This window comes from Anolis sagrei, chromosome 3 (genome assembly GCF_037176765.1).
Source record: "Anolis sagrei isolate rAnoSag1 chromosome 3, rAnoSag1.mat, whole genome shotgun sequence".
Lineage (NCBI taxonomy): Eukaryota > Metazoa > Chordata > Lepidosauria > Squamata > Dactyloidae > Anolis > Anolis sagrei.
In genome coordinates this window covers 241,299,039-241,326,909 of record NC_090023.1, presented here as the reverse complement: position 1 = coordinate 241,326,909, position 27,871 = coordinate 241,299,039, and the positions used below count along the sequence as shown (strand labels likewise).

Sequence of the window (27,871 nt, the reverse complement as noted above, 5' to 3'; positions counted from 1 at the left end):
ATGTTTTAGAAATATATAAGATCTTAAGACCTATAAAAGAAAACTAAAGTCTTTAATTAACGACAAATGCTCTTTTATTACAATCTGCATCTTATTGTTGCATAAGGTTCTTATCTACAGAGTTCTTGTTCAAAAAAAAGTAAGAAGACCCCCTGTACTTTATTAGGAGTTTGTCAATGTGTTTTGAAACACAGAAACTGGTTTGCCTGGTTCTAAATTACAATTTTTGTTAAATTCTGCAATTATTTGGATATTATGGGGAAATAATAAAATGCATATGTGATGTAAGCATTTTAAAATGAACATTCTGAAGTCATTTGCTATTCACTGATTCTGTAGAACAAAACTGCAATTCTTCTGTAGTTCTAGAGACCCAGCTCCAGATTTTCAAGCTCCTTTAGAAGGGTGGCCTCTTTCTGAATCTTCTCCAGCTGGAACATAAACAAAAGGGAGCATAAGATTTTATGTAATAAACACAATGGAAACATAAGTCACATATGTGAATACAATACTCTCTAATATACTGTAACTGTATAGACTTAAAATTTTACCAGTTTGATCTCGATTTTACTCCAGCCAATTCCCCTTACATTAGAATCACAGAATTGGAAGAGACTTCATGGGCCATCCAGTCAAAACCCCCTTCCAAGAAGCAGGAAAATCGTATTCAAAGTACCCCCAACAGATGGCCATCCAGCCTATGTTTAAAAGCTTCCAAAGAAGGAGCCATGACACTCTGGGGCAGAGTTCCACTTCACCTTTCCTGTAGTTTGAAGCCATTGTTCTGCGTCCTAGTCTCCAGGGCAGCAGAAAACAAGCCTGCTCCCTCCTCCCTATGACTTTCCTTCACATATTTATACATGCCCATCATGTCTCCTTTCAGCCTTCTCTTCTGCAAGCTAAACATGCCCAGCTCTTTAAGCCGCTCCTCATAGGGCTTGTTCTCCAGACCCTTGATCATTTTGGTCGCCCTCCTTTGGACACTCCCCTGGACACATTCTAGCTTGTCAACATCTCCCTTCAATTGTGGTGCCCAGAATTGGACACAGTATTCCAGGTTTGGTTTGACCAAGGCAGAATAGAGGGGTAGCATGACTTCCCTGAATCTAGGCACTATACTCCCATTGGCTCCACTTTAACATGTGGAGCTTCACTACAACTAGCACTGAAATAGAAACTTTAAAAGACAGCAAGGGAAGACCACAATAGAGGTTTATAAAATAAGGCATACTTTAGAGAAAGTGGTTAGAGAACATTCTGTTAATACTGGCACTGGGACACCCAATGAAACTAATGGGTCATAGAAACAGGGCAGATCAAAGGGGGAACTTTCCCCCAGCCAATAAATACATTTATGGGATTCATTGCCAGAGGTTGTGGTGACAGCCACATGCAAAACTGACTTTAAAAGTGGATTACACTGATTCCCAACAAATGGGTCAATCAATAACTTTTTGTCATAGCAGCTTAATGGAATCTCCATGTCCAGAAACTGAACATGGCTTATCAATACCCACTTTTTTGTGGGAGGCAACCACATCAGTGAACTATTAAGTGTCCTGCCCCAGTTATAGGCTACAGAGAAGCATCCTACTAGGCACTGTGAAAAGCAGAAGATTTTGACATCATTAGAACCGGAAAAAGTTGTTTTGGGGCTACAACTCCAAGCACGGTCAGTGACTATAGTAGAGGGCTATAGTTCAAAAAGTAACTTTTCAAACTTAGTGCATCACATCTGGGTGCTCCTCTGCCAACGTCCTTAGAATCATAGAGTTGGAAGAGACCTCCTGGGCCATCCAGTCCAACCCCCTGCCAAGAAGCAGGAATATTGCATTCAAAGCACCCCTGACAGATGGCCATCTAGCCTCTGTTTAAAAACCTCCAAAGAAGGAGCCTCCACTGCACTCCGAGGCGGAGAGTTCCACTGTTGAACAGCTCTCACAGTCAGGAAGGTCAAAAGGGATCAGGAGGAAGAAGAGGGGGGTGAAGAAGAGAAGAAAGCAGGCCTGGGCCAAGTTGGGCCCTGCAGGGGTTTGGAACTTCAACTCCCACCATTCCTAACAGCCTCAGGCCCCTTCCTTTTCCCCCTCAGCCGCTTAAGCACTCCAGGGCAGAGGGTTCCACTACTGAACGGATCTCACAGTCAGGAAGTTCTTCCTCATTCCTTGTTCTTATCCTCAAAATTCTGCTACTTATTTTAAAGAAATTGGGGGGGGGGGAGGATTTCTATGGATCTCATACAATCCACAAGCTGCCATTTCTTCAGCCCTTTCTTCAGCCTGATGTATATATATAAAGATAAAGCTGTGCTTATTTGGGAACATGCTCACTACCAGCATGCAGCCCTGATTAGGGGTAATGTTAGCCTGGGAATTCTGGAAGTTGTGCTCCAAAGTAAGAACTGTTACAAACTTTGCATCTGGCCAGCCACTCTTTGTTACAAACAGCTCATTGGAGCAAAAGGCTACCGGCTTCTAGACAAAATGGAGTTTTGTCAGTTCTTGCAGGTTTTTTCTTTCATTCTGAAGAATAACATCGTTTGGAGAACTCTAGAGTGAAGTAGTTTTAGAACTTATAATCATAAGGGAAAAGGTGTCGTATTCCGACAAACTGTTTCAGTAACAAACCAGTAGTTTCCATTCTTTAGAAATCACATGTATTAATAACATATAGAAATAGGATAAGAATACCTGGTTTTTCTCTAGTTGTTTGCCTGTAGCAGCTTGATCTTTCAGCTGTTCGATTGCTTTCAGCTTCTGTAGACAAAAAAGCATGTTTAAGACAAATGGGAAAATGTCAGACTTTATAAACAGTCTATGGGGTGAGGAGGAAAGAGAAAAACAGTGTGTCTAATGATTTTTACAGCTCTCTAATGACTCCTTGGGTGCAATGATTCACCTATACGCCTCCTGAACTTAATATGTTATGTGCCTTCAAGTCAATTCTGACTTATTGAGTTCCTAACACAGGTATTGGGGGGGGGGGGGTGTTATTTAGAAGAGGTTTGTCATCACCTTTCAGTGAGGTGGGTTTCCAGGGCTAAGCAGTATTTGCAACCTAGTCTCCTAGAAACCTAGCCCAACATTCAAACCACTACAACTCTTACAACTTTGTTTACTTTTAAAAAATAATGTAGAGTCAACATACTAAAGAAATCTGAAATCCAAGCTGAAATCTACAACCAGGCAAGCCATGCCATTAGAGCAGGCTAAGAACTTGTGTTGCTGAAGCTCTGCATTAGACTATTGGATCCCCTGATGACTACACCTTCTTTCCTGAAGTGAGAGAGTGATAGCAGGCACTCCATGATAGCAACAGCAGGTATATAACTGTTATGTACATGGCTCCCTGGTTTAGGACCTGGCAGACACAGATAATTTTGTACCATTAGAGAAGCTTCTAACAAGATACACATATATAGATGAGAACAGATATCATCTGAAAAAGCCAACTGTACAAATCAAACTTATAGCCTGAATTAAGACGACTGGAAATGAGACTATTTCACTGCTAAGTTTGGTTTTCATAACAAAAAGGCCTTCTAGTTGTTTTCACACCCTGTCTTTCCTCTTCTATGGGAAGAAAAACAGTTGAGTCTATTCTGACTGGGAAAAGACCAGCAGGTATAAGATAATCACATTTATACATTCCTGTTCTGTTCAAATGTCCTCTGCTGATCCTTTCGGATTTTTTAATAAATTGGTGAAAAAGTCCAAAGCAGCCTTTCAACCTCTCAGGGATTCATTAAGTTGTAGCCAAAGGAAATGTGTTCCTAGATTCTGGTCATGGGAAAACTTCTTTAGGAACCCTTAATTGTGATATTACACTTGTAACATACCCTAAAGACAGACAGAAAGCTTTCAAAGTTTCTTGGGACACTGTTCACTCACAGCCATCATATTCTTTTTTTGTTACAGCAGGGAAGAAGCTGGCAGAGCTCAACTGACTAGGGAAGTATTAACTTCCTAATCCTCCCTTGTTAGCTTCACAGTACAGGGAGGGTACTATAAGAGAAAGTAAAATTAAGAGAATGAATCTGAAATCCTTCCTCTGTCATCAACAAGATGATGGTAAGGATGACAGTTGTTTTGTGGCTGGAAAATTTTATGCAAATTTCTTCAATGCAAGGATTTCCCCCACCTTCCTCAGATTCTTTATCTTCTTATCCACTTCAGGATCTCCCGATGTTACAGCGGGTGGTATATTGTGCAATGCAGTCTGCACTGCTGGAGCACTTTCCTGGTTCCCTTCGGCCCTGGCCTCCTTTGAACAACAAATATATAATCAGAAAAATAGCTTTGAGATATAACCATTCTGTGGAGCATTTTTGTTAATAATAAAATCTTTATTTTATTTTTTTTAAAAAAAACCCTTTTTAGATACTCTTAATTCATTACAACTGATTGTTAATAAAAGGACATATTATGCTCCATACAGAAAAGCACAGTAGGATATGGTAAACAAGTTCACAAAATGTGAACAAAACATCATGCACAAGAGAATTAAAACTTCAGCCATACCTGTTTAGCAACTTTCTTTGCCTCGTGCTTCCTTTGATTTTTGAGTGCTGTTTTAGATAATGGCTTATCATCACTTTTTGACTGTGGTCTCATGTTCTGTGGTGGTTCGTCCTCATGCTAAGAGGAAGTGTGGGTGGAAAAAGAACAAGCAAATACCAGATGTTAAAAAAAACCAACTTGAAGAGCAGATCAATATTTAAGATCAAGAGTATATTAATATCTGAGGTTTTCCTGAAATAATCTACACGTTCACTTCTAGAAACTAATGTAAGAGGGCTTGTTTTCTTTCCTGTAGCTAATTAAACTACTTAAGACTTCCATGTCAAAAATTGTGTGAAACCTGTGCAGATCTGCAATTGGTATAGTACACGTGTATATATTTATCTCATGGGATTATTAATGTGTTATTCCCATGGACTGTGATACTGTCAAGTTTAACTGCATTTCCTACAAAAAAACCCTATCTATATAAAATGGGATAAATATAAACACCCCATATCAATAAATGCATCCTGGTGGAGGGGGGGGGGGGGGATGAATCTTATTTCTCAGGAATTGCCTGCTCTTTACTGATTATTATATTTTTTCTCAAATTACTTTGATAGCTCAGCTGTTAAAATTCATTTAAAACATACAATCCTTAGCCATAATGCTTTTTTTCCAGTGTCAGAGAATTGGTGTGAGAGAATTGACTGTCTGCAAGGATGCTGCCCAGGTAATGTCATTATAGTTCCAACAGACCTCACAACCTCTGAGGATGCTTGCCATAGATACAGGCGAAACGTCAGGAGAGAATGCTTCTAGAACATGGCCATATAACCCGAAAAACCTACAACAACCCAATGCCATTACTGTTTGCCCTCAAATCATTTATGATATATTGTGTTTTTTATGATATATATATTTTTTGGCATGATTGGTTCAATAGAGTTTGCTGTCACCTTTCTCTGAGGTTAAGAGTGTGTCCAAGTGGATTGGTTTGATTGAGTAAGGATTCAAACCCTGGTGTCTCAAAGTCCTAGTCCAACACTCAAATCACTACACCACACTGGTTCTTGGGGAAAATTTAAAGAATATAGAAATAAAATTTGAAGTATGTTTTAAAAACCCATAAAAAGGCTTTCCCCCCTACAGTACATTTAGATTATTTTGTAGAAAAAATCTGGTATTCTACTTGCTTCTTAGACACTTAACTTTAGCATGATGAGCAAACATTTTTTTAAATATTTCCTGTCCACACAACTAATTCTGATACCTGAAACAAATGGGCAGATTGAATGGAATCAGTCATCTTTCTTAATGGATCTCATTAACTGTGTTTAAGCAGTTAGTGAGAACGAACAACTAACTGTGCGTGAGAAGTAAATATTCCTTTTAATGAAGAAGACTTCTCTTAAAGCACAGCCAAACAAAAACATTAAAAAGTTGGTCTCACAGATCTGTTAATTCAGAGGCCGATGGAACACAAAAGGAAATTGAAATATAAATGGTTCTACATAAAAGGGTTAATATTATTATGTTTATTTATATCCTGCTCTTTCTCTCCAAACGGACTCGAAGCGGCTCACAACTAAAAGCACTGCAATACAACTTAAAATATGCAAGTATTAAGACAGTATTAAACATCATTAAAAGCATATAGAATCAAAGCAGCCCCTGACGATCTTAAAAACGTTCTTCTTTAAAAGCCTGCTTGAATAAAAAAAAGGTTTTAACCTGCCGCCTGAAGGACTGCAAGGAAGGGGCCATTCTGGCTTCCATGGGCAGGGAGTTCCAGAGTCGAGGGGCAGCTCTCTCAGGCCCTGAGATCTTCAGAAGAGGCCCTCTCTTGTTCCCACCAATTGAGCTTGAGATGGAGGTGGGACCGAGAGAAGGCCCTCTCCTGAAGTTCTCAGGGCCCGGGCAGGTTTGTACAAGGAGGTGCGGTCAGCCAATTGGGTGACTACCTCCCTTGACCAATATCTCATCTCTTGTATGGACCACAAAAAGGGAAGACATTGGCATTTAATATGGAAGTAAGGAAGAAAATTTCAGAGAGGCTAAAGAGCATCATGACCATTTTGTAGGATAAATATGGAGAAATGTGGAGAGGAGAGGAAAAGGAAGACACCACTGCAAACAGTGAGTCTGCTTGTACAAAGTTGAATTTTACTCAATAAAACCAGTCTTGGAAGGAAATATGACCTCTGTACATATCCAGGTTTAGAGGCATATCCAAACAATTTGCCATTGAGAAGTTTTAAAATCTAGGTTTTTTTAAGTTTCTCAAAGTGCGGCTGATTCTGTCAGTGCCTTATTAAACATTTTACGCATCCTTTGGCAATTTCACAGTGAACAGCACTGATCCTGTATAATACTTTTAGTTACTCTGTATAAATAGGTTCACAGCTGTTTAGAAATAAGCCCCAAGGAATTAATGGTTAATCCTCATGGGAAAGAGAGTTCATTACCAGAATCTACTTGTGCAAATGGGATCTCTTGCTAGCACATCGTCCTCCAAAATGCAATAAGCAATTTACTTACTTAACTATGGAATACTCCCACCCCACCCACAATGTTATGTAGAAGGTAGAAAATCTTTATATTTGAGATGTGTTAACAAGCTCTCCTACAGTGTCAGCAGGTTCTTGTATTAGGTTTTCTACCTTAGCTTGTCCAAAGAACTGGTACAAAATAATTGCAAGTTATCAAGGTGCCATCTCCATAGAAGTAAGGTCATGTTAACATGTCAGCTTTAAATGTATTACAGTGGGCCCTTGATATCAAAGGATTTGTTTCCAGGACCTCCATGGATACCAAAATCTGTGGATACTCATCCTATTATATAGAATGGCATTGTAAAATTGTGCCCCTTACATAAGATGGTAAAATCAAATTTGCCCTTTGGACTTTTAAAAAGTATTTTCAAATCATGGTTGGCTGAATTCATGGATACATGGATAATAAGGACTGAGTGTATTGAAATACAAATTCTATGTTAAAAGATTATGACTGAAAGTATCATGATCATTCGGACAGTTGAATATCTTTATCCACTAAATATGCAGTAACTTCTTTTCCATCTGCTTTATTTCTAATATCGCATGCCATCATTCCATCTGGTTGAAAGAAATCTAAGGCTGAATCCAGATAAGGATGTATTTAGAACAGACCCATAGCTATTAAGAGCACTTAAAGTAGGTCATACCAAACTAAATCTAATTTATTTCAGTGGGTCGATCCACATCTGGATCCATCCCACAGATACAAAATGTTTGTCTTTGTTCCCATTCTTTCCTGCTTTGTAGTATGTGTATGTGTATGTATGTATGTGTGTGTGTATGTATGTATGTGTATAAGTGTGTGTGTGTGTGTGTGTGTGTGTATAGAGAGAGAGAGAGAGAGAACCTTGCTGTAACAAAAAAAAAAAAACATTTTTGCAAATTGCTCCTGTATACGCATTACCTATACAGGCAGTCCCCAAGTTAAGAGCAATATAGGTTCTGTAGGCTTGTTCTTCAGTTGACACCTTTTCCCTATGATAGCTCCTTCAGAAGTGAATTTCCCTTTCTAAGGGTAGATTTCTCTCTTCCTACTGCCTCACCCCCTTCTTAACTGTGAGTCACTTGTCAGCTGGGTGTTTGTAACTTGGGGGCTGCCTATATTGGCCTCAATCCTATTATTACTCCAATTACAGGAGACTTCTCGAATCAATGAGATTTAGTTACCTATTGATTTAATACTGAAGAACTTATTCAATAAATGTGCTCTAACTCTCTAACTGAGAATAACCAACACGACTCCAGCCATTATGTGTGTGTATGTGTGTGTGTGTGTTTACAAAAATATACTGGTTATTTGTTTGGGGGAGAATGGGATCCCATCTAAGAGAAAGGGTTGCTTTCACAGAGCCCACTGTTAAGTTATCATTGCTAGTGCTTATCCTGTGCCTAGGTAGAACAACAGAGTTGGATTTTGCATTACTATGTAACAATTTCCAGAACAAATAACATATTTTGTAGCAACACATTTTATAATAGAAATAACTGTTACTTACAAGTTTAGAACTAGTTACAGGTTTGTTTCTCAGAGCAGGAGGCCTATAAGCTTGACCCGGCTTTGGTTCATCATTTGATACTTTGCTCGGAACAGCATGGTATTTTATTGGCTTTGCTGGAAATACTCCATTCAGAAAGGGTTGCCAGGCAACCTGCCAAAGTTCTGCATTTTGCTCGACTTCATATTTATATAGTACAGAACCAGAGTAATGCCAGATCTTGTACCCATTCCCAACTCGGAGCCTGGGAGAACATGTCGCAGTTACAATGTGTTCCCCATCAGGGCACCATGCAAAGTAAGTTGAATCGGGGGCCTGTGGCTTGGCAATCAGTTTGTAGTTCTTGACATCCCACACATCCAGCTGTCCATTAAGATTCCCAAATCCAGCTAATACTAAGATATGCCCTTGGGGGCTGTAGTAGGCAGCATTGTGTGGACCAGTCCCAAAGTCAAAAACTGAATCACATTTCAAATTGAAGATAGTAGCTTTAGCAGGCATGAAACCATACACAACACAGAACTCGGTGGCATTGGGATTCCAGGCTACGTCATAAATAGGACCATTTTTTGCTAGAAGAAAAGAAAACAAATCATTTATAAAATCATTATCTACTTTTTTTTCTGGATACAATGAACCTGGGATATGATTTTGAGGCACAATCATAAGTAACACTGATATATAGTAAGATGTACTTCTTTAGAAAAATTCTTAACAAAACAATTTAGACCTATTATAGACTCAGATGAATCTTGTCCTCTAGCTACATATGGCTGCTTGGCAAGGGTTTAATACACTCCTGGTGTCGCTACTAATATTTCGCCACCAAGTTCACTGCAATCCAAAACAACAGTATGCATTTGTAGACTGACTTGTTGAAAATCTGAGATCCCAGTGTATGCCTGATGGGTTGCAAAAGGGCACAAGTGATGCAATCCTGTAAATATTTTGCCACAACAGAAGTCAATCACATCTCCCAGGCCTGTATTCAGCAGCACCAGCTGGCCAGCAAATTAAGGCTTAATAAGGAAAACACGAACATTTCCTTGAAAAATGACCAAGAGAGATGTGAGCCTTTCTTCATCTAGCCAATTCATAAACATGACAAAGTGTCATTAGAAAATACATTTACTGAGGCAACTTCAAAAAAACAAACAAAAAAACAACATTTGGGACACCTGAAAATCTTACAGCCTGCCCAGACATTTTGTCTTACAAGCAGCTACCTTTCTCAATTAGATTTCACATAGGAGTTATTGTATATACAAGATGTCTAATTAATTCAAGTTCTGCAATGTATACAATTCAATGACATTTAGTAAAACAAATGAGAAGGAATAAAACAATTTGGGGGAGGAAGACGTTTTAAAAACTGCTAAAAGAACCCTAATTTCAACCAGTTTCTCTTCCCATTTTAAGATTTGAGGAAGGCAATCCTTCCTCAAAAGGAAGAGGGGCTGACCAAGGGCAACATGGATGGAGGGTATCCTTGAAGTGACTGGCTTGACCTTGAAGGAGCTGGGGTGGCAACGGCTGACAGGGAGCTCTGGCATGGGTTGGTCCATGAGGTCACAAAGAGTTGGCAGCGACTCCATGATGTCAGCATTCGGTTCAAGTTCACTTCAATTAATCAAATTGTCAGCCAGAACTCCACAGAAATTTAATCAATGTAGTTTGGTAACATAGCAGATTGATGTTTGTTCTGAAATACAATAAGAGTCTTGCTTATCCAATTTTCACTCATCCAACGTTCTATGTTATTCAATGGAGTCTTGCCTCCTGCCCAGATTCACAGCTGTTTCAATAAATTGCGATGTTTTGGTGCGAAATTCGTAAATACAGTAATTACTACATAAGGCTACCATGTATTGAAGTGCTTTTTCTGCCTACTTGTTGTAAAACATGATGTTTTGGTGTTTAATTTGTAATGTTGATGTTTAATAGGCACTTTTCTTAATTCCTCCTTATTATCCAACATTTTTGCTTATCCAATGTTCTGCCAGCCCATTTATGTTGGATAAGCAAGACTCTAGTGTAATAATATTTTAGCGTATCTTTAATAAATTTTCTGTTTTGCAACTTATCAATATTCTAACTTAATTATGAAAAATACTTACGCAGTTGTACAACAGCACTTTCCCCATTTGTTGCAATGTAGTGCAGGGTTTGTTCTCCATAATAGGATGCTCCTGTTTTATCGACTTCGGTACTAGCTACGACAAGCACTGCAGTAGCTGTTCAGATGTTTACAAAAAACACATTTTTTAAACAAAAGAAACCAATAGCAGCTGCAGATAAGCTTTTACAAAAATAAACTGCAACTTATTACTATATGCAAACACTTGGTTTCAGGCACAGGATATAGCCAGAAAAGGCAGAATGAATAAGGCTGATGGAAATCGAAGCCCAATAACATTGGTAGGGCCACTGTTTCCCTATCCCAAGGCTTCTTGCCTACAATCTATTTAAGGTTCAGAGGCTTTTGCTGTGATTCAGCAGGATCTTTCTTCTGTTTTATACCCTTCTATTCCATTTGTCATTTTACAAACTGAAGAATGAGTATCTTAATTTTTTCTTGGCTTTACCAAATGGTTCATAGTCTTATTTCCCACAAAAGCAGTAGTAGGAAATGAATAATTCTGTTGTCGTCTGGCAAGCATCAGAGAATTTTTCTGACTGTTCAGGGGATGAGTCGGCTGGGAATGATGGGTTTTAAAGTGAAAAGTCTAGGAGTGAATTTCAGGTAAATGAGGCTGATGAATTTTAAAATATTACACAAACATATGTCGGATTGCTTACACTCAGAGAAATCCTTACGTGCTCACATCCAAAAAATATTTAAGCTGTGAAGAATGACAGAGAGGCTATTCTTTGTAGTGTCTCCCCAATTTTCATGAATCTCTACTGAAGACAGATGTCCCTCATACCCCATCATTATAAGCATTCAAGCAGGTTTCCAAAACTCACTATTTATGCTAAGCTGTAACTGTTACGACATTTCTAAAGTTATATATATATCATACTATTTTTAATTATTATTTTTACCTTATCATTCATTGTTTGCTTTTCTTGCTATCAGCTTGGTGTTAAATCCAGTAGCCTACTACTTTGAAAGTGTCATTTTTTTTACATTAACAATTCAGTTAATCACAGAGAATTTTTATACCTACAGCTTTAGAAATAAAGATAGAGAGAAAAATGTGAAAATTGATGTACCTTTGCTATTCCATAGCATTGTTGCCTTATCAGCTTTAAAGAAACTCTTGTTGGCCAACATGGATTGTGGGCCTTCAAATTTAGGGTATTCGTAGAGTCTTACAAATGATGGAGCCCCCTTGCTTCCAGGAACATACACAGCAACCTGTGTTAATAACATTTTGGTCATTTCAGAATACAGTTCTCAAAAGGACTAGGTATACAAAAGTAACATAGTGACTAAAGTAAAAAGATTACAACCTACAATATGGAAATATGAAGAAAATATCAAAAGAATGCACCTTGGATGGCTGATCTCCGGGTGACAACACAAAATCAGTGACTTTCTGTAAATGAAGCTTGTTTGCAATTGTACCTGAAAAATCACAATGGTATTCAATTCAATAAATGCTACATGATCTTTTTTTTTCAATTCAGCAAAATTTAACAAAATTGTACATTGCTGGGCATGATCCAATACAGCCTTGAGTAAATACGAAAGGACTGACAAATGCCTATGCTAGCAGTTGTATACCTTTACTAGCCACTGCTTAAAAGATATACAGTGGCAACCCCAATCCCTTGGGCCAAGTCTGTTTATATTACTGGGGGCAAACACAAGACTCATGCAACATTTTTCATACACACACGTGTGAAAGTAAAAGCTCTACCATCTGACTCTACTATTACATTTAGTTTTCATTCTTATACAAATTACAGTAGTTACTGGAAAAGTTATATTAAACATAGTAAAAGCCTTCCCCAATGTTTATAAGGTTGTGCTCTTTAATGTTTTGCTGAGATATTGGAGCAATTTGTTTATCTACCTCTCTGTCATCATTGTAAGAATCATTCTAATATTTTGCCTGTATTTCTGAAGTATGGATTAAATGTAATACAGTGGTTGGAACTAAATTTTGGAGAGAAGACCAAAAGTAGGAATAAAGTATCCCACGGAAATCATGCATTTCATATGCTACTCCCAGATCCTCGCTCTGTTGGAAAAGTAGTGTGTGAATTACTATTCTGGAAGCTTCCAGGGATATCAATCCACTTTTTAAACAAGTGGCAATGTTACCATTGTGATTGTTTTTAATCCTAATACATTTCTGTTTGTTCAACTGAAAGCAGACTTATGTCCACTTCTCATTTTGATCCAAGTGCATTCTTCATCCAAGTGCTGCAGGTGGGAAAGGAATCAACTTGCTTCCTCAAGCCCCACTGATATCAATGAATGCATGCCCAACCCAAGTTTCGTATTACTGAACAATTTCAGTATGTGTTGTAATTTATTTTTCCGTGTCAGGAGCAACTTGAGAAATTGCAAGTTGCTTCTGGGGTGAGAAGAATTGGCTGTCTGCAAGGATGTTATCCAGGGGACGCTGAGATGTTTTATCATTCTGTGGGAATGAGAATGTCCCTGAATAGAAGCTGGAGCTGACAGATGGAAGCTCATCCCACTCCCTGGATTTGAACTGCCGACTTTTCGGTCAGCAATCCTGCCAGCACAAGGGTTTAACCCATTGTGCCACCGGGGGTAAAATGCTATAGTTCCACAGATGTGAGCAGCTTAAAATGCAAGACAGTTTACAAAAAGCGATTAGACAGGAAACCTTATTTAGAGAACAGAAAAAGATCTGCATACTGAAGTCGTTGTTTTCAAAGAAGTGCAGTTCATTGTTAACACCCCTGGCACATATACTTTCATCATCCGACCAGAAAGGACACCTAATTTTAGAGAAAAGGTGATGGGTGAGAGAAGAAGAACGATAATATTACAAACTCAGAAAAGCAACACCATACCATAATCTTCAGATACGTACTTAAAAACTTGAAGGTATCTGATTTGAAAATATTTAAGAATGATTAAAATAATATTGAAGATGACATTTTCAAATATTGATTAGTGCCGTTTTTATACACTACAGGGCACTTGTGCTGGTTCAATAACAACATACAATTATTGAAGCAAAAATGAATTTACCATGTGACAAATAGTGCATGCTTATATACAACTGAATATAAGTGTTCCAGATTTTCGAATCACATTTTAGAAACAACTAGCCATCCCCTGCCACACATTGAGGTAGCCCAATCTGTGTATATGTGTTTTGGGTTTGTATATATGTTTGTTTGCGTATATATGTGGTTTTGTGCATGCATTGTAATTTTTTGTTGTTTTTGGCTTTTAAAGTATATTTTGCTGTGCTTCTCAGTGTTTTTATGAGTGATGGTAACTTGTTGGCCTGAGAGAGGTGTCTTATGTCAAAATTTGGTGTCAATTTACCCTGTGGTTTGTGAGTTACGTTAATCTCACAAATGAACATTACATATTTATTTATATAGATATATTCAATTAAATATCTATATAAATAAAAATGTAATGTTTATATAGGTAAAGGTAAAGGTAGTCCCCTGACATTAAGTCCAGTCATGTCTGACTCTGGGGTGTGGTGCTCATCTCCATTTCTAAGCCGAAGAGCCAGCGTTGTCCGTAGACACCTCCAAGGTCATGTGGCCGGCATGACTGCATGGAGTGCCGTTACCTTCCCGCCAGAGCGGTACCTATTGATCTACTCACATTTGCATGTTTTCAAACTGCTAGGTTGGCAGAAGCTAGGGCTGACAGCGGAAGCTCACGCCGCTCCCCGGAATCGAACCTGCGACCTTTCGATCAACAAGCTCAGCAGCTCAGTGCTTTTACCCACTGCGCCACCGGGGGCTCCAATGTTTATATAGATATATTCAATTAAAGGGAGCCCCCGGTGGCGTAGTGGGTTAAAGTGCTGAGCCGCTGAGCTTGTTGACCAAAAGGTCGCAAGTTCAATTCCGGGGAGCGGCGTGAGCTTCCGCTGTCAGCCCTAGCTTCTGCCAACCTAGCAGTTTGAAACCATGCAAATGTGAGTAGATCAATAGAAACCTCTCCGGCGGGAAGGTAACGGCGCATGCAGTCATGCCGACCACATGACCTTGGAGGTGTCTATGGACAACGCCAGCTCTTTGGCTTAGAAATGGAGATGAGCACCACACCCCAGAGTCAGACATGACTGGACTTAATGTCAGGGGACAACCTTTACCTTTTATTCAATTAAAAGCTACTTACCAGTTCTGCATCTTTTTCTGGATGAAAGACTTCAAGCACTCTCCAGTTTTCACATCAAAAAGTTGTAAGTTGGGTATCCCTGCAGCACCATCTTTTGCAGCTACAAAAAACATATAGACATTGCAGCAGTTGTCTCCAGTCTCTTGCCTCCTTTGCTGTCTTGTACTATTTATATACTTTTTGTTGACTACATTGATGTATTTTGTTCAACCTCTTAATAAATGTACAAGAAGTGAATGTACACAGATAAGCTACTTATTGCATTACCTTCCATTATTCCATACATTCAAAAATAAACTATTTTGCTTTTTTTAAAAAAAAAAAATCTAGAGTTCACAGGTTTCTCACCTTGAAGTAAAATGCTGAGTCTTTCGGACTCTAGAGAGCAAAATACAATTCACTATTCTTCAGGTAAAGCTATCTTCTGAAGTCAGACCATCCCCCCATTTCAGTCGCCTATTTGTGTCAGAAAGCCAATGTGGTCAGTAGTTTGAGCACTAAATTATGACTCTGGAGGCCAGGATTTGAATCCATGCTCAACGCTGGAAGTCCACTGAGTGACACTAGAGAGGTCACACATTCTTAAGAGGAAGGCTATGGTAAACCCTCTTTGAACAAATTCTGCCGAGAAAACCCCTTAATAGATTCTCCCAAAGTCAGAAATGCTTTGAAGGCACACAACAATAAATTTGTGCCACACATCCTTCCATTCTTCAATTAACTTTCTTTGCTGCATCGAAATAGTGACACTTTTGTTGTCCATTTCAAGGCTCATCTAGATGTAATATGGCAGATCCACATCTGTAACTCTTAACATCATTTTATTTTTTCTAAAACATGGATGAGCAACAGGAGTCCTTCCAGTTATTGTTGGACTGCAGTTCCCATTAGTTGTATTACTCAACGTAGCCCATTACAAACTGCAATTCAATTGTTCAATTGCCATTCTAAAAGCCAGAAAAAAAATGATACTTGAAACACTGTTATCCCTGACTGCTGTGCTATTTCCACTGTCTTAAATGCCTTCCCTTACACTGGGTCGACAGCAAGGTACATTTTCCTTTCTCTACAGTATAACATAAATTTAATAGGAACCATTTTAGCAATAGTTTATCCTCAGAACTGTGGCTCTCAATTATTCTCCTCTTGGATGACTTTGTACCAGCTCCAAACTATTATTTGTTTTGATGAAAAGACAATAACATGCCTCCTGGAAGCACTTAGGAAAGGCAATTCATTTTGTAAGTAGGTTGCTGGGATTCCTTGTTTCAAAACCTGAAGTGCCACTTTCAGTGTTGTGTCTTTTGCTAGTTTGGGCAGTTTGTGCAATGCCTAGAAAGGTGCCATGGGCAAAAATATCAGATTCAGACCTATTTCCCCATCTCATTTAAAGGAAGAAACTGTCATCACTTCTATTTTGCCCCAAAGGCTTGTTTTGAAAATGAGAGCCAGTGTGGTGGAGTGGTTTGAATATTAGATTACACAATAAAGGTTTGACTACCTGTTTGACCATGGAAACCTTCTGGGACACCTTACACAAGTCACACTCTCGGGAAGGCAAAGATAAACCCCCTTTGAACAAATCTTGCCAAGAAAAACCTATTGAGAGGTTCTCCTTGGAGTCATGATAGATCAGACAAGATAATGCCAACAAGGCTTTATTTCTTTACAGCAAGGTAGGCAACTGTGGTAGGTCTGGGTACCAGTTTTCTGCCCTGGAGCACTCTAGAGCGCCATACAACTGCCAAAATAAATGAATAAATAAATGAAACAAAATTCTGGAAGCTCTCTTAGAATAGAGGTAGGTTTTAAAATATTGGCTGCAAGGAGGTCTTGCAAGCTATTTGAAATGTGAATTATCACTCATTCACCTTTCAAGAAGGGCAGGTGCACCTTTTTGCTTGTCTAGGAAAGGATAATCTGGAGTTTGGCAGGATCAAAGGTAAAAATCATGTGCGGAGGCTGCATGTATCCCCAGATGAGATGTCATTTACTCCTGATTTGAATCATTCGTTTTAATCCTGCTATTCAGCCTAAAAGCCCTTGGACCAACTTTGGAGCACTAAAACCCAAAGTTTAAGGGAAAAGACACAGATGGGAGAAGGAGGAAAAAAGCAAACCATCTTGCAGCAAGATTGTTGCAATGATGCTGCTGTGCTGCAACCTGTCAAAATGGCAGCTGGCAGTTGAGAGAGAAGGAACTTTCAGGAAGATGATATGTCAGTGCGTAGCAGAAGCATAATGAGTAGATTTATTTGTTTTATTTATATCCTACCTTTCCTCTGAAAGACTTAAGGCAGCTCACAACAGAATCTGAACAGGGTGCATGAATTAAAAATCAATAGCTTTGGAACTGCTTTGCTTGTGCTGGACATGATGACATGATGGCATTTTGCTCCTTTCATTGTTAAGATTATATAAACATTATCACATCTGGAGACTGTTGGAATTTTGCCTCACATTATTTATAACACTGCTTAAATGGTTGGTTGTGACACCAAATGGTGTCCCCTTAACTCAGTGCTGGAGTCATGAAAAATGTTTCTGAATGCCACCCATTTATTTTATTTATTTACTATATTTATATCCTGCCTTTCTCAACCACAAGGGGGAATCAAGGTGACTTACAGATAGGCAACAATGCCTTAACAACACTGTACAATTAAAATATATATTTAAATTAAAGAAGATCAAAATTGAACTACATTATACATTTTTAAAACATTACAGTCACTGTAAAACCACGCTATCCACAATCATAATCCAGGTCATTCTGGTAGTCATTGCACATAATTCCAATTTACACAAATCTGTTAGCAACAATGTGCAGTGTTTATAGTGAACTCTGCAGAAAATGCAGCCTGTTTAGCAAGCCTTACAGATGCTGACTGCCAGTAAATGTTAGATTTTATACCTATATTTTATATACTTATATGCCCAGAGTCACAAACAAATTTCTTGGATGGAAAGGGGTTATGAGTTGGAAAAGCTGAATAAGTCCTTCTCTATAACATATGGTGATCTATGAATGAAGGTCTTCCTAAGAGATTCAGGGTAAATGCTTTCTTGATTTGATCAATCCATCTGTATTGTGGTCTTCCTTGTACATAGCATATCAAAAACTATAAAAGAAGAAAGCCAAGTCCCCATGTTGAGAAATTTCAATTAGAACTAAGGGGCACATCAGTGAGACATACGAAAAAACAAAGGAGGCGGAACTAATGCACATAAATTGCTTTCATATCTCTGAATAATACTTTCTTCATTTTCATGTTGGGGATCTGTCCTTTAGGGTAGTAATAGGTAAACTGAATTTATTTGGGGGGGGGGGTACTGTAGCAGGGATATGCAATTCTCAAGGATGTTATAGGGCCAATGCCTGCCTTCTGCTTTGGAGGATACACCCTTCCTATGCAGCTGCAGTTCAAATGGTGGCACATTGATATAGAAGGGTGACAGCAAGTTTTCCTACATGAACAGTCCTAACAAATCACAGGGCAGGTAGGAGAAAAACAGAAAAGATGACTTTTGAGAGCTTCTGCTCTCTGTGGCAGCTGCAGTTTTGGGGGCCTGTTTGCAGTAGTTACTGTTATGTTAGAACAGGCAAACTTTGCCCTCTACCCCCAGTATTTTGGACTTCAACTTCCACAAAAGCTGTCCTGTTTCAGAGCTGTATCCATATTTTCAGTGAAGGCAGCTAGAGCAGACATTTGAAATACTTACTTGTATAGGGCTGCCACGTTACCAGGACATTGCTCTTTGGCGAGAATGCAAGGCAAACAGTCTTTGGCAGATCAAAGGATTGTAGCACATTGTGGCTGGTGACATTCACCATGTTTACTCTGGAACCAAAAGAGGTCACTTCAACAAAACTTGATTAGAATGGTTAATTAATAGCTATGTTCACCTCTAAATCTTCTTTACTTTGAAACACCAAGCAGAAAACCTATTTTCTAAAATGATTTTCAGTATTTCACAAACAATTTCAAAAACACAGTTACAGGAGTTAGTCATTGAGCTCTAAGCCCTCAAACACTCGAGTTCATGTGTCTTACTACAACTGCTTACAATTGAGGCAGTCAGAAGTCCAATTTCGTCCAAACCTATGCTAACTTTAAAGATCTGTTCATATGCCACTTTATCTCCCATGCATCCCATTCTTCTCTACATTTCTACAAATGATTCATACGTGATTGAGAGAAGTTTTCACAAAAAACAGTCCATTTCATTTAGTATATACTGATCAAACCAAGATGTTAAAGGCTGATTCCATGTATCAAATAGCTCACCTCACAACAAAAAGCAAACAATCAAAATAACATCTATTCTAATGCACAAAGACAAAACAGGAATCTCAAGATAAAATGTATTTGATCATTATTTATATTTTTGTTCCACTTTTTCTCTCTTAAAAGAAGACTCAAAGCAGCTAACAACTAGGCCTGGGCAATCCATGGTTCTAAATGGTTCTAAAGTACTTACAAAACTAAAGTTCTGGTGGTGAAAATTTCAGAACTCTAACAAAACTTTGAAAATTTAATAATTATTTCATCATTGGTGATTTTTATGATAGAGCCAATTAGGAACTTCCATTTATAATGAAAATTTGAGAGTTTTGTTAGAGTTCTGAAATTTTCACCACCAGAATTTTAGTTTTGTAAGTACTTTTGAACCGTGGATTGACCAGGCCTACTAACAACGTTAAAAAATAAAAATGTACAATATAAACCCAAAAACATATAAACATTGAAACAGAATTAAACACCGAAGTATTAAAATAGTTAAAAACATTACATCATTTAGTCTTAAAAGTTGAAGTACTACCCATAGTTATATATAATTATTTCAATGAAGCTAAATTCTGCTGGGCACAAGATGGAGATCTCAAGATTCAAAACTAAACATCTACATATATCCTCTTGACAATGAACACATAGATTGAAAGAGATGCAGCTATATTCCTATTCACCTACATGTAACTCCCATTTAAAAATGACTGAAATTATTTGAACAAATATGTTTGCAAATGCAGTATCAGAAAATTCTCAGCTATGAACCCTGATCCTGAAGTCAAATGGCTATTGTTCCTGACTACATGTGCCAGAAAAAGTATTGCTGAGCTCTATGCTATGCAGGAAAAATATTAATCCAAGTGTGAAAACTATGCCAAATCTGCTTTTCAAGAAGTAAATTATATGTACATCCCACTGGGAACCATATGGACAAAATATATTTCTTTATTTGTAGATTACACAATAACTGATTTTATAAAGAAAGCACAAAAATACTCTCTTGCTTGACTGGCTGGAGTTCACCAAAGTTTTATATATATGACACATGTGTTTTATATATATGACATATGTGCCTCAAATTTAACAGATGTTCTTTGAAAAGCAGAAGTTGTGTTTTTATAGACATCAACCCCATGGAAATGTATTGCTTGGATAAACTGTAAGATTGTATGTGTATGCAGCTAGCATATATTGATATCCTATGCACATGCACACCTTTTTTCTTCATTCTCTCTTTCACTTTTCCTTATATTCAAAACAATCAAATTATATATATATTAAAGTTGTACTGACTGTTCTCCATTGCACCAAGCAAAAAGGGAACCATCCTTGCTGAAGGCAAAAACCTTGCTGTTTTTTCCAGACTCCCTGAAAAAAAATGAAGACAATTTTCGACTGCAATTCAAATAAACAAGAACAAAAACATCAATAAAATAAATTGATCGTTTTAATTGAAAAACACAGGAAGAACAAATTGTAATGCCATTAATGATCACCGAAGTTAATTATCAAGAAATACATATTATAATAAGTCAACCTAAACCTGAAGCTTTATTTCCATCAATTTTCTAAACTCTTTTAAGGGTACAATCCTAAAACTGACTAAAAAAGAAATGTACTGTAAACTGAGTATGTGCAAGGTCCCACGGGATTCAGAGTCTCCACATTTTCCTGTCACAGGACTCAAAGGATTACATTATCCCTAAAAGTTGTTATAATTTATTTCCTCTCAAGGACAACAATGAAAAGGAAAGAAAATGAAAGACATGGGGGCATCAAAGTGAGTCTCACTTTTGTTTGGCTGCAGGATCCATCAAGCCATCAAAGCTTTGGAAGTGGAGGAATTTCCAATACAAAATCCATTCTGCCAGAAGGATTGCTGTAACACGTCTCTCATGTATGTGAGGACATATGCAGATTCAAGCCCACATTATTACTGTTGCATCGATATGTCTTTGAGCCATTGGCATAATCCAAAGAAAATGAGGATGCATGTCAAACAAAATCCAGAATTTCCTAATGGTTTAAAAGCCCCATGGCCATTTGGAGATACCATTTCATTCTCTAGATATGAGACAGCAACACATACATTTTAGCAACCACGATCCCTTGAACTACATATACATGCACAAAATGTCTTGGTTCTCAACTGATGAGGAATTCCTCAAGCTGTTTATTAATCAGTTTAGATGTCTTTTCAACTCATTTAAATTCCTGCTTTGTTTTCAAATAGCAGACCTTCACTACACTACCCCCGGACAAGTAGTCCTTTTAACCTATGAGGGGAGGGTCCATATTAAGATTAAACCACTGAAAAGGATTGCCGGGTCCAAAAAACATCTCTTCCTAATGACCCAAAACTACCCAGGGTCTGTATGTATTTCATGATTTGTGATTTTGTATCCAAATGCACAATTTTCTGGCAAGAGGCAATTGTTTTAACAGAATGTGCATTCAGACCATCTGTAAGCCAATGTGAGAGTATAGGAAATCAAGTGAAGCTTCATACTCACCCAAAAACCTAATCCTGATCTAACTAAAAACTCTGTTTACTGATTTTATTTTAACAGAATTAACATTTGTTTGGATCTTTGCCCTAATCCATCCTAAATATGAACTGTTTACATGCATGACATTGCCATGTACACCCTGATATGGAAGTATCCATTTTACTGAATTCATAGTAAAATAATATATAGATTGTATGTGCTCAGGAGAGTATCCAAACCAGGACAGCACAAGATCAGTAGCTTATCTACAGGGCAGGTATATGTATAATTATATTGGAGATCTCTTCCCTGAATCCTAGACTAATTTAAGTATGTGCACATTTCTTGTTTTCATTCTTCCCAGTATTCAAAGAATCTTGGGCAATTCACACTGTCCTGAAAGTGGCAATGTAATTCACATGTAATCCATACTATTATAATTCCTAGAACAGCCTGTATATTTGATGTTTTCACACATATGGTTTAAAACAGGAGTATTTCATCTAACAGCCAAAAAGACACATCCATGTCTGTAGAATGTGAGCCTAATTGAGACCACTTTTATTCCTGTAATTCACTGAATTTAAAAGTCAATTGGAATACTGGAGTACCTCTGAAATGATGTATTCTCTGTGAACTGTGGAGGCCCATTGACCATATAGAGTCCTTCAGATCCTCGCACTGAAAAAAAATAGAAATAGCATTTATTCATTTAATTTCTAATGAAATTAATTTTAATGTTAATAGTCATTAAGACCTGGTTCAGCTGAAATGTAATAAGCCAAGTTATGAATAAACTTTTTGGTGGCAAATGCAGTCTTTAGTCCTTAAACAATCTAATCAAAAAGTACCTGATCAAAGCAATGCAATCAAAAAGCTTTTCCATTCATTAAAACTGGAATTTACAGTTACAAGGCCCAAAAAAACCTCGATGAAGAAGCCAGTGGAAGCAATCACAGAAGATGTGGAAGTCTCTTCAGCATGCTGATAACAACCACTTCTTTTACATCAGAATTTGGCTTGGTTGTGCAAGTTCAGGACCAGAGCATGTGTGCAGTAAAGGTCTAGATGAGGGCCGCTAAACTGAGGGTAAATCTTGACAAGCCAGAGCCTGTATGAGTGAGAAGTTGCCATGCCCATCAGGCAGGAACTCTATCTGTTCTGGATGGAATTGTGCACCCTTTGAGGATCAAGCTTGCAGCCTGGATGTACTCCTGAACCCATTTTTGTCACTAGCTGTCCAAGTAACATCAATGGCTTGAACTGCTTTTATTAGCTTCAGTTTGTATAGAAGCTGTTCTTGAACAAAAATAATGTAGAACTAGTAACCTCAATGCAATGTGCTCGACATGGGAATGCCTTAAGACTGGTCTAGCAACTACAGCTTGTGGAGAGGCTTCAGATTGACTCCTGAGTGGGGACATCTAGAAAAGATACATTTAAATAATCTGCTGAGAGAATTGCTCTGTCTACCTATTTCATGTTAGTCTGTCAAGTAACTGATGTTTATAGTTTTCTAAACTATCTTCTCTATTACATATGGTTTTTGAGGTCATCTGGAGAGGCCCTTTTTACTAACAAAATATACTCCTGGGATCCACTAAGCAATCATTCTGAGAAGAGCACGTAGTGTGGTAGCACCTAGGAGAAATCTTATTAACCTTGAATATGTGTAAGCCTTTTCTGGGTAGCTCAACCAGTGAACGTGCTGTGAAAGTGTAGGAATGCAACTTTACCAAGTGGACAATATATCCTGTACAGCCCATAGTTCTGAATGGAACAGAATATTAGGACGAATAAACCCTGTAAAACAAATGCAGTTTGACAGCATTTTAACTGCCTCCACTCAATCCTGGGAGCTGTTGTGTTAGAGTCTTTACCCTTCTTTGCCAAAGAGCATCAGTGCCTTACCAAGCTACAACTTCCATGATTCCATAGAATTGAGCCATGGCAATTAAAATGGTATCAAACTGCATTAATTTTACAGTCTAGATGCACCCTCAGACACACTGAATACAAGCCGGACTGAGCACAGTGATTGGCTGCAGAGGTCATGAACACAGGACTGTACTGTACACATCTTATGAAAACTTGGTTGGAATTAACTCCCCTATAAACACAACAGGGCTTACTCTTGAGAGACAGCAATCATTATACCAACAACCCATTATTCTATTTAGCTCACTGCTGTTTGATCTACAACAATTGAATACACCTCTCCGAGGTTTCAGACAATAGAGTCTTCCCACTTAACGTTGGAAGGCTGAGGACAGAACATCCTGTACAAAAACAATGCCACTGCTTCTGCTCAAGAGACAATTCTCCTCTCACTCTGCCTAACACCTTATATTACCTTACAGGAAAACACTTATTAATGCATAAGCAATCATGTGTTAAGAAATCACCCCAATAGATACAAAGAGCACTAACCATAATTCCAAGCCCACAGAGCTTCCCCGAACACTTTTAGAATGCCCTCCTTATACAGACTGAGTATCTTTTACATAAAATGATTTGGATCAGAAGCATCTTGGATTTCTTTTTCAATGCAATTTTAAACTGCTTTTAATGGTATATGTTTAACGTTTACTCATATATGGTGGTTTACTGTCTTATTGGTTTACTGTTACTTAGTTCCCATTTCAATATTTAATCTTTGCATTATAAGTTTACTATTGCTATTGTGCATTATTCTGTATTATTTCTGATGTTTTGTACTTTTGAAGGCATTGAATGTTTGCCTGTCTCTCCATGTGTAAACCGCCTTTTGGGAGAGATGGTGGTCAAGAAACAAATAATAATAATAATAATAATAATAATAATAATAATAATCAGCCTGGGGGGATATTTGCATATACATCATGATACATATTGGAGATGGGATCCAGGTCTAAGCACAAAATTATGCTGTATACACATGGGCTATAAATATAAATGTATCTGCCTATGGATATAAAAGTCCAAGTATGTGTGTTCATTTATTGGTTTGTACCACAAAAACTCCTACAGAGGCAGAAGATAAAATGTGTGTGTGTGTGTGTATGTGTGTGTGTGTATATATATATATATACACACACACACACACACACACATACATATATACTTCTATCTGTTGGAATTCACACAGTCATATAACCCAGAATATCAAGGCAGAAAATCCCAAAATATCTGCTTTGAACTGGTTTGTCTGAGGCCCCTTCCACACAGCTGAATAAAATCTCACATTATCTGCTTTGAATTGGGATATATGGCAGTGTGGACTCAAATATTCCAGTTCAAAGCAGATACCATGGGTGGTCCACGTTCGCGTTACATCGCAAACAAAATACTGCAATACACTCTATGTGGGGTTGCCTTTGAAGACTGCTTTAGAAGCTTCAACAAATCCAATGGAAGGCAGCCAGGTTGCTCACTGAAGCGGCATACAGCCCCTCTGCTATGCCAGCTCCACTGGTTGCCAATCTGCTACTGAGCACAATTTAAAGTGCTGGCTTTAGCCTATAAAGCCCTGAACAGTTCTGGTCCAGCTTACCTGTCAGGACGTATCTTCTGTTATGAACCATCACAAAGTCTAAGATCGACAGGAGAGGCCCTGCCCTTGGTCCCACCATCCTCGCAAGCGCGTTTGGCGGAGACAAGAGACAGGGTCTTCTCAGAGGCAGCCCCTCGCCTGTGGAACTCTCTACCCAGTAACATTAGATTGCCCCCCTCCCTCTTGTCCTTGAGAATGAAACCCAAAGCCTGGTTATGGGACTAAGCATTCAAACAGTAGAGGCAGCAGTTTAGAATGAGGTCCAATTTGTGTGAAGGACAATGTACTGACCTGGACTATGATTTCAAATCTGCGTGTTTTAAACAATATTTTAGTAATTTTATGTTTTGATTGCTTTTATCATTTATTACTGTTGTTGTCATTGAATGAATGCCTGTTGCGAAGCCGCTCCGAGTCCCCCTCTGGGGGTGAGAAGGACGGCATACAAATATGCGAAATAAATAAATAAATAATCTGGCTTAATATCCTTCCTATTGGCCTGCATCAATAGGAGCATAGTGTCTAGATCTAGGGAAGTCATGTTACCCCTCTATTCCGCTTTGGTTAGACCACATCCGGAATACTGTGTCCAATTCTGGGCACCACAATTGAAGAGAGATATTGACAAGCTGGAATGTGTCCAGAGGAGGGCGACTAAAATGATAAAGGGTCTGGAGAACAAGCCCTATGAGGAGCGGCTTAAGGAGCTGGGCATGTTTAGCCTGAAGAAGAGAAGGCTGAGAGGGGATATGATAGCCATGTATAAATATGTGAGAGGAAGCCACAGGGAGGAGGGAGCAAGCTTGTTTACTGCTTCCCTGGAGATTAGGACGCGGAAAAATGGCTTCAAACTACAAGAGAGGAGATTCCATCTAAACATGAGGAAGAACTTCCTGACTGTGTGAGCTGTTCAGAAGTGGAACTCTCTGCCTCGGAGTGTGGTGGAGGCTCCTTAGAATCATAGAATCATAGAATTGGAAGAGACCTCATGGGCCATCCAGTCCAACCTGCTGCCAAGAAGCAGGAATATTGCATTCAAATCACCCCTGACATCTGCCAGGAAGTAGCAGCCAATAGTGAAAGGACCAAGGCAGCAACATCTCCAGCTCATCCCTTGTTTGGGTATCAGCCAGCACGTCAACGACTTAAATCAAGAAATAGTTTTCTTAGATATACAGAGACACTCGCTGGAACACCTCAGCAAGTGAGAATCCAAAAGTGGCAGGCTCAAATCCAGCACCTCAATCCGTAGGTGATACCAGATGAGAGACTCCCTCCTGGGCACACAGAAGACTGGGCGACTTGGAAGGCGCTGAACGGACTGCGCTCTGGCACCACGAGATGCAGCCACCCTTCAGAAATGGGGCTACAAAGTGGAATCCACGACATGCGAGTGTGGAGAAGAGCAAACCACTGACCTAGGTTCTTGTAGGTTTTTTCGGGCTATAGGACCATGTTCTAGAGGCAAACCACTGACCACCTGCTGCAATGCAACCTGAGCCCTGCCACATGCACAATGGAGGACCTTCTTGCGGCAACACCAGAGGCTCTCCAAGTGGCCAGCTACTGGTCAAAAGACATTTAGTCAACTACCAAGTTTGCTTTTTTATCTGTTTGTTTGTTTTGTTCTGTTAGAAATGTAATACAATGGTATGGTTGCTGATGACACGATGAATAAATACCCCTGACAGATGGCCATCCAGCCTCTGTTTAAAAGCTTCCAAAGAAGGAGCCTCCACCACACTACGGGGCAGAGAGTTCCACTGCTGAACGGCTCTCACAGTCAGGAAGTTCTTTCTTTGGAAGATTTTAAACAGAGGCTGGATGGCCATCTGTCGGGGGTGCTTTGAATGCAATATTCCTGCTTCTTGGCAGGGGGTTGGACTGGATGGCCCATGAGGTCTCTTCCAACTTATAATTCTAGGTGGTATACAAATGCGGCCAATAAATAAATAATGTACATTGATGGTTAGGTTCTTGTAGGTTTTTTCGGGCTATAGGGCCATGTTCTAGAGGCATTTCTCCTGACGTGTCGCCCGCATCTATGGCAAGCATCCTCAGAGGTAGTGAGGTCTGTTGGAAATAGGAAAATGGGTTTATATATCTGTGGAATGACTGGGGTGGGGCCTGCTAGAGCTAGGTGTGAATGTTTCAGCTGACCACCTTGATTAGCATTGAATCGCTTGGAAGTGCCTGGAGGGAATCTTTGTTGATAGACAGCTCTCTGCTGAAGCTAGGTGTGACAATGTACATTGAATTATTAGGTGTACCACACGAAGATTACCAATCTATGAACACGAGGCTAGAAAGTACCGCTTGAAGAGCCCTGGAGTGAAGGGAAAGAATCTGGAAAAACATCCCAATACAGAGGAATGAGAAAAGAGGAATGAGAAAGAAGCCTATTGATTAGCCTTGAACCCACCTGCCAGGAGTGGCGTGGGAGGCGCCATCTTGAGCCGGATCCGGACCTTCCTCTTCCGGGTCGCGGGGAGGCGGAGCTGGACACGTCTCTCTCTCTCTCTCTCTCCTCCGCCAGCTCAAGAGCCGTGGTGACGTGTACCAACCCGAAGGGAGGGGCGCGGAGTTTCCCAAAGTCACGCGCACCCAAAGCAAGCCTCGCTATTGGTCGGCGAACACGGATAGGAGAAGAGCGCGGGGAAGGTTAGGAAATAGACTCTCCCCCGAGGGGGAGGGGGCTACTTCC

At 39.1% G+C, this 27,871-nt stretch overlaps 1 protein-coding gene across 2 annotated transcripts; it reads right to left on the bottom strand.

Annotated features, from left to right (window-relative positions):
- Positions 1-51: 51 nt before the first annotated feature.
- EIF2A (eukaryotic translation initiation factor 2A) lies at positions 52-27,853 on the bottom strand. Of its 2 annotated transcripts, XM_060767724.2 has the most exons (14): positions 27,590-27,853; positions 22,247-22,316; positions 20,440-20,514; positions 18,578-18,696; positions 14,855-14,954; positions 13,397-13,479; positions 12,054-12,127; positions 11,773-11,917; positions 10,674-10,790; positions 8,557-9,128; positions 4,521-4,637; positions 4,141-4,263; positions 2,691-2,756; positions 52-431 (listed from the first exon to the last, which is right to left on the bottom strand). In XM_060767724.2, the coding sequence occupies exons 1-14, from the start codon at positions 27,615-27,617 to the stop codon at positions 366-368; spliced, it is 1,755 nt and encodes a 584-aa protein (XP_060623707.2). In that variant the 5' UTR covers positions 27,618-27,853; the 3' UTR covers positions 52-365. The 2 variants fall into 2 exon arrangements, with proteins under 2 accessions (XP_060623707.2, XP_060623708.2); XM_060767725.2 differs by lacking the exons at positions 22,247-22,316; positions 27,590-27,853 and adding an exon at positions 20,938-21,176.
- Positions 27,854-27,871: the final 18 nt, after the last annotated feature.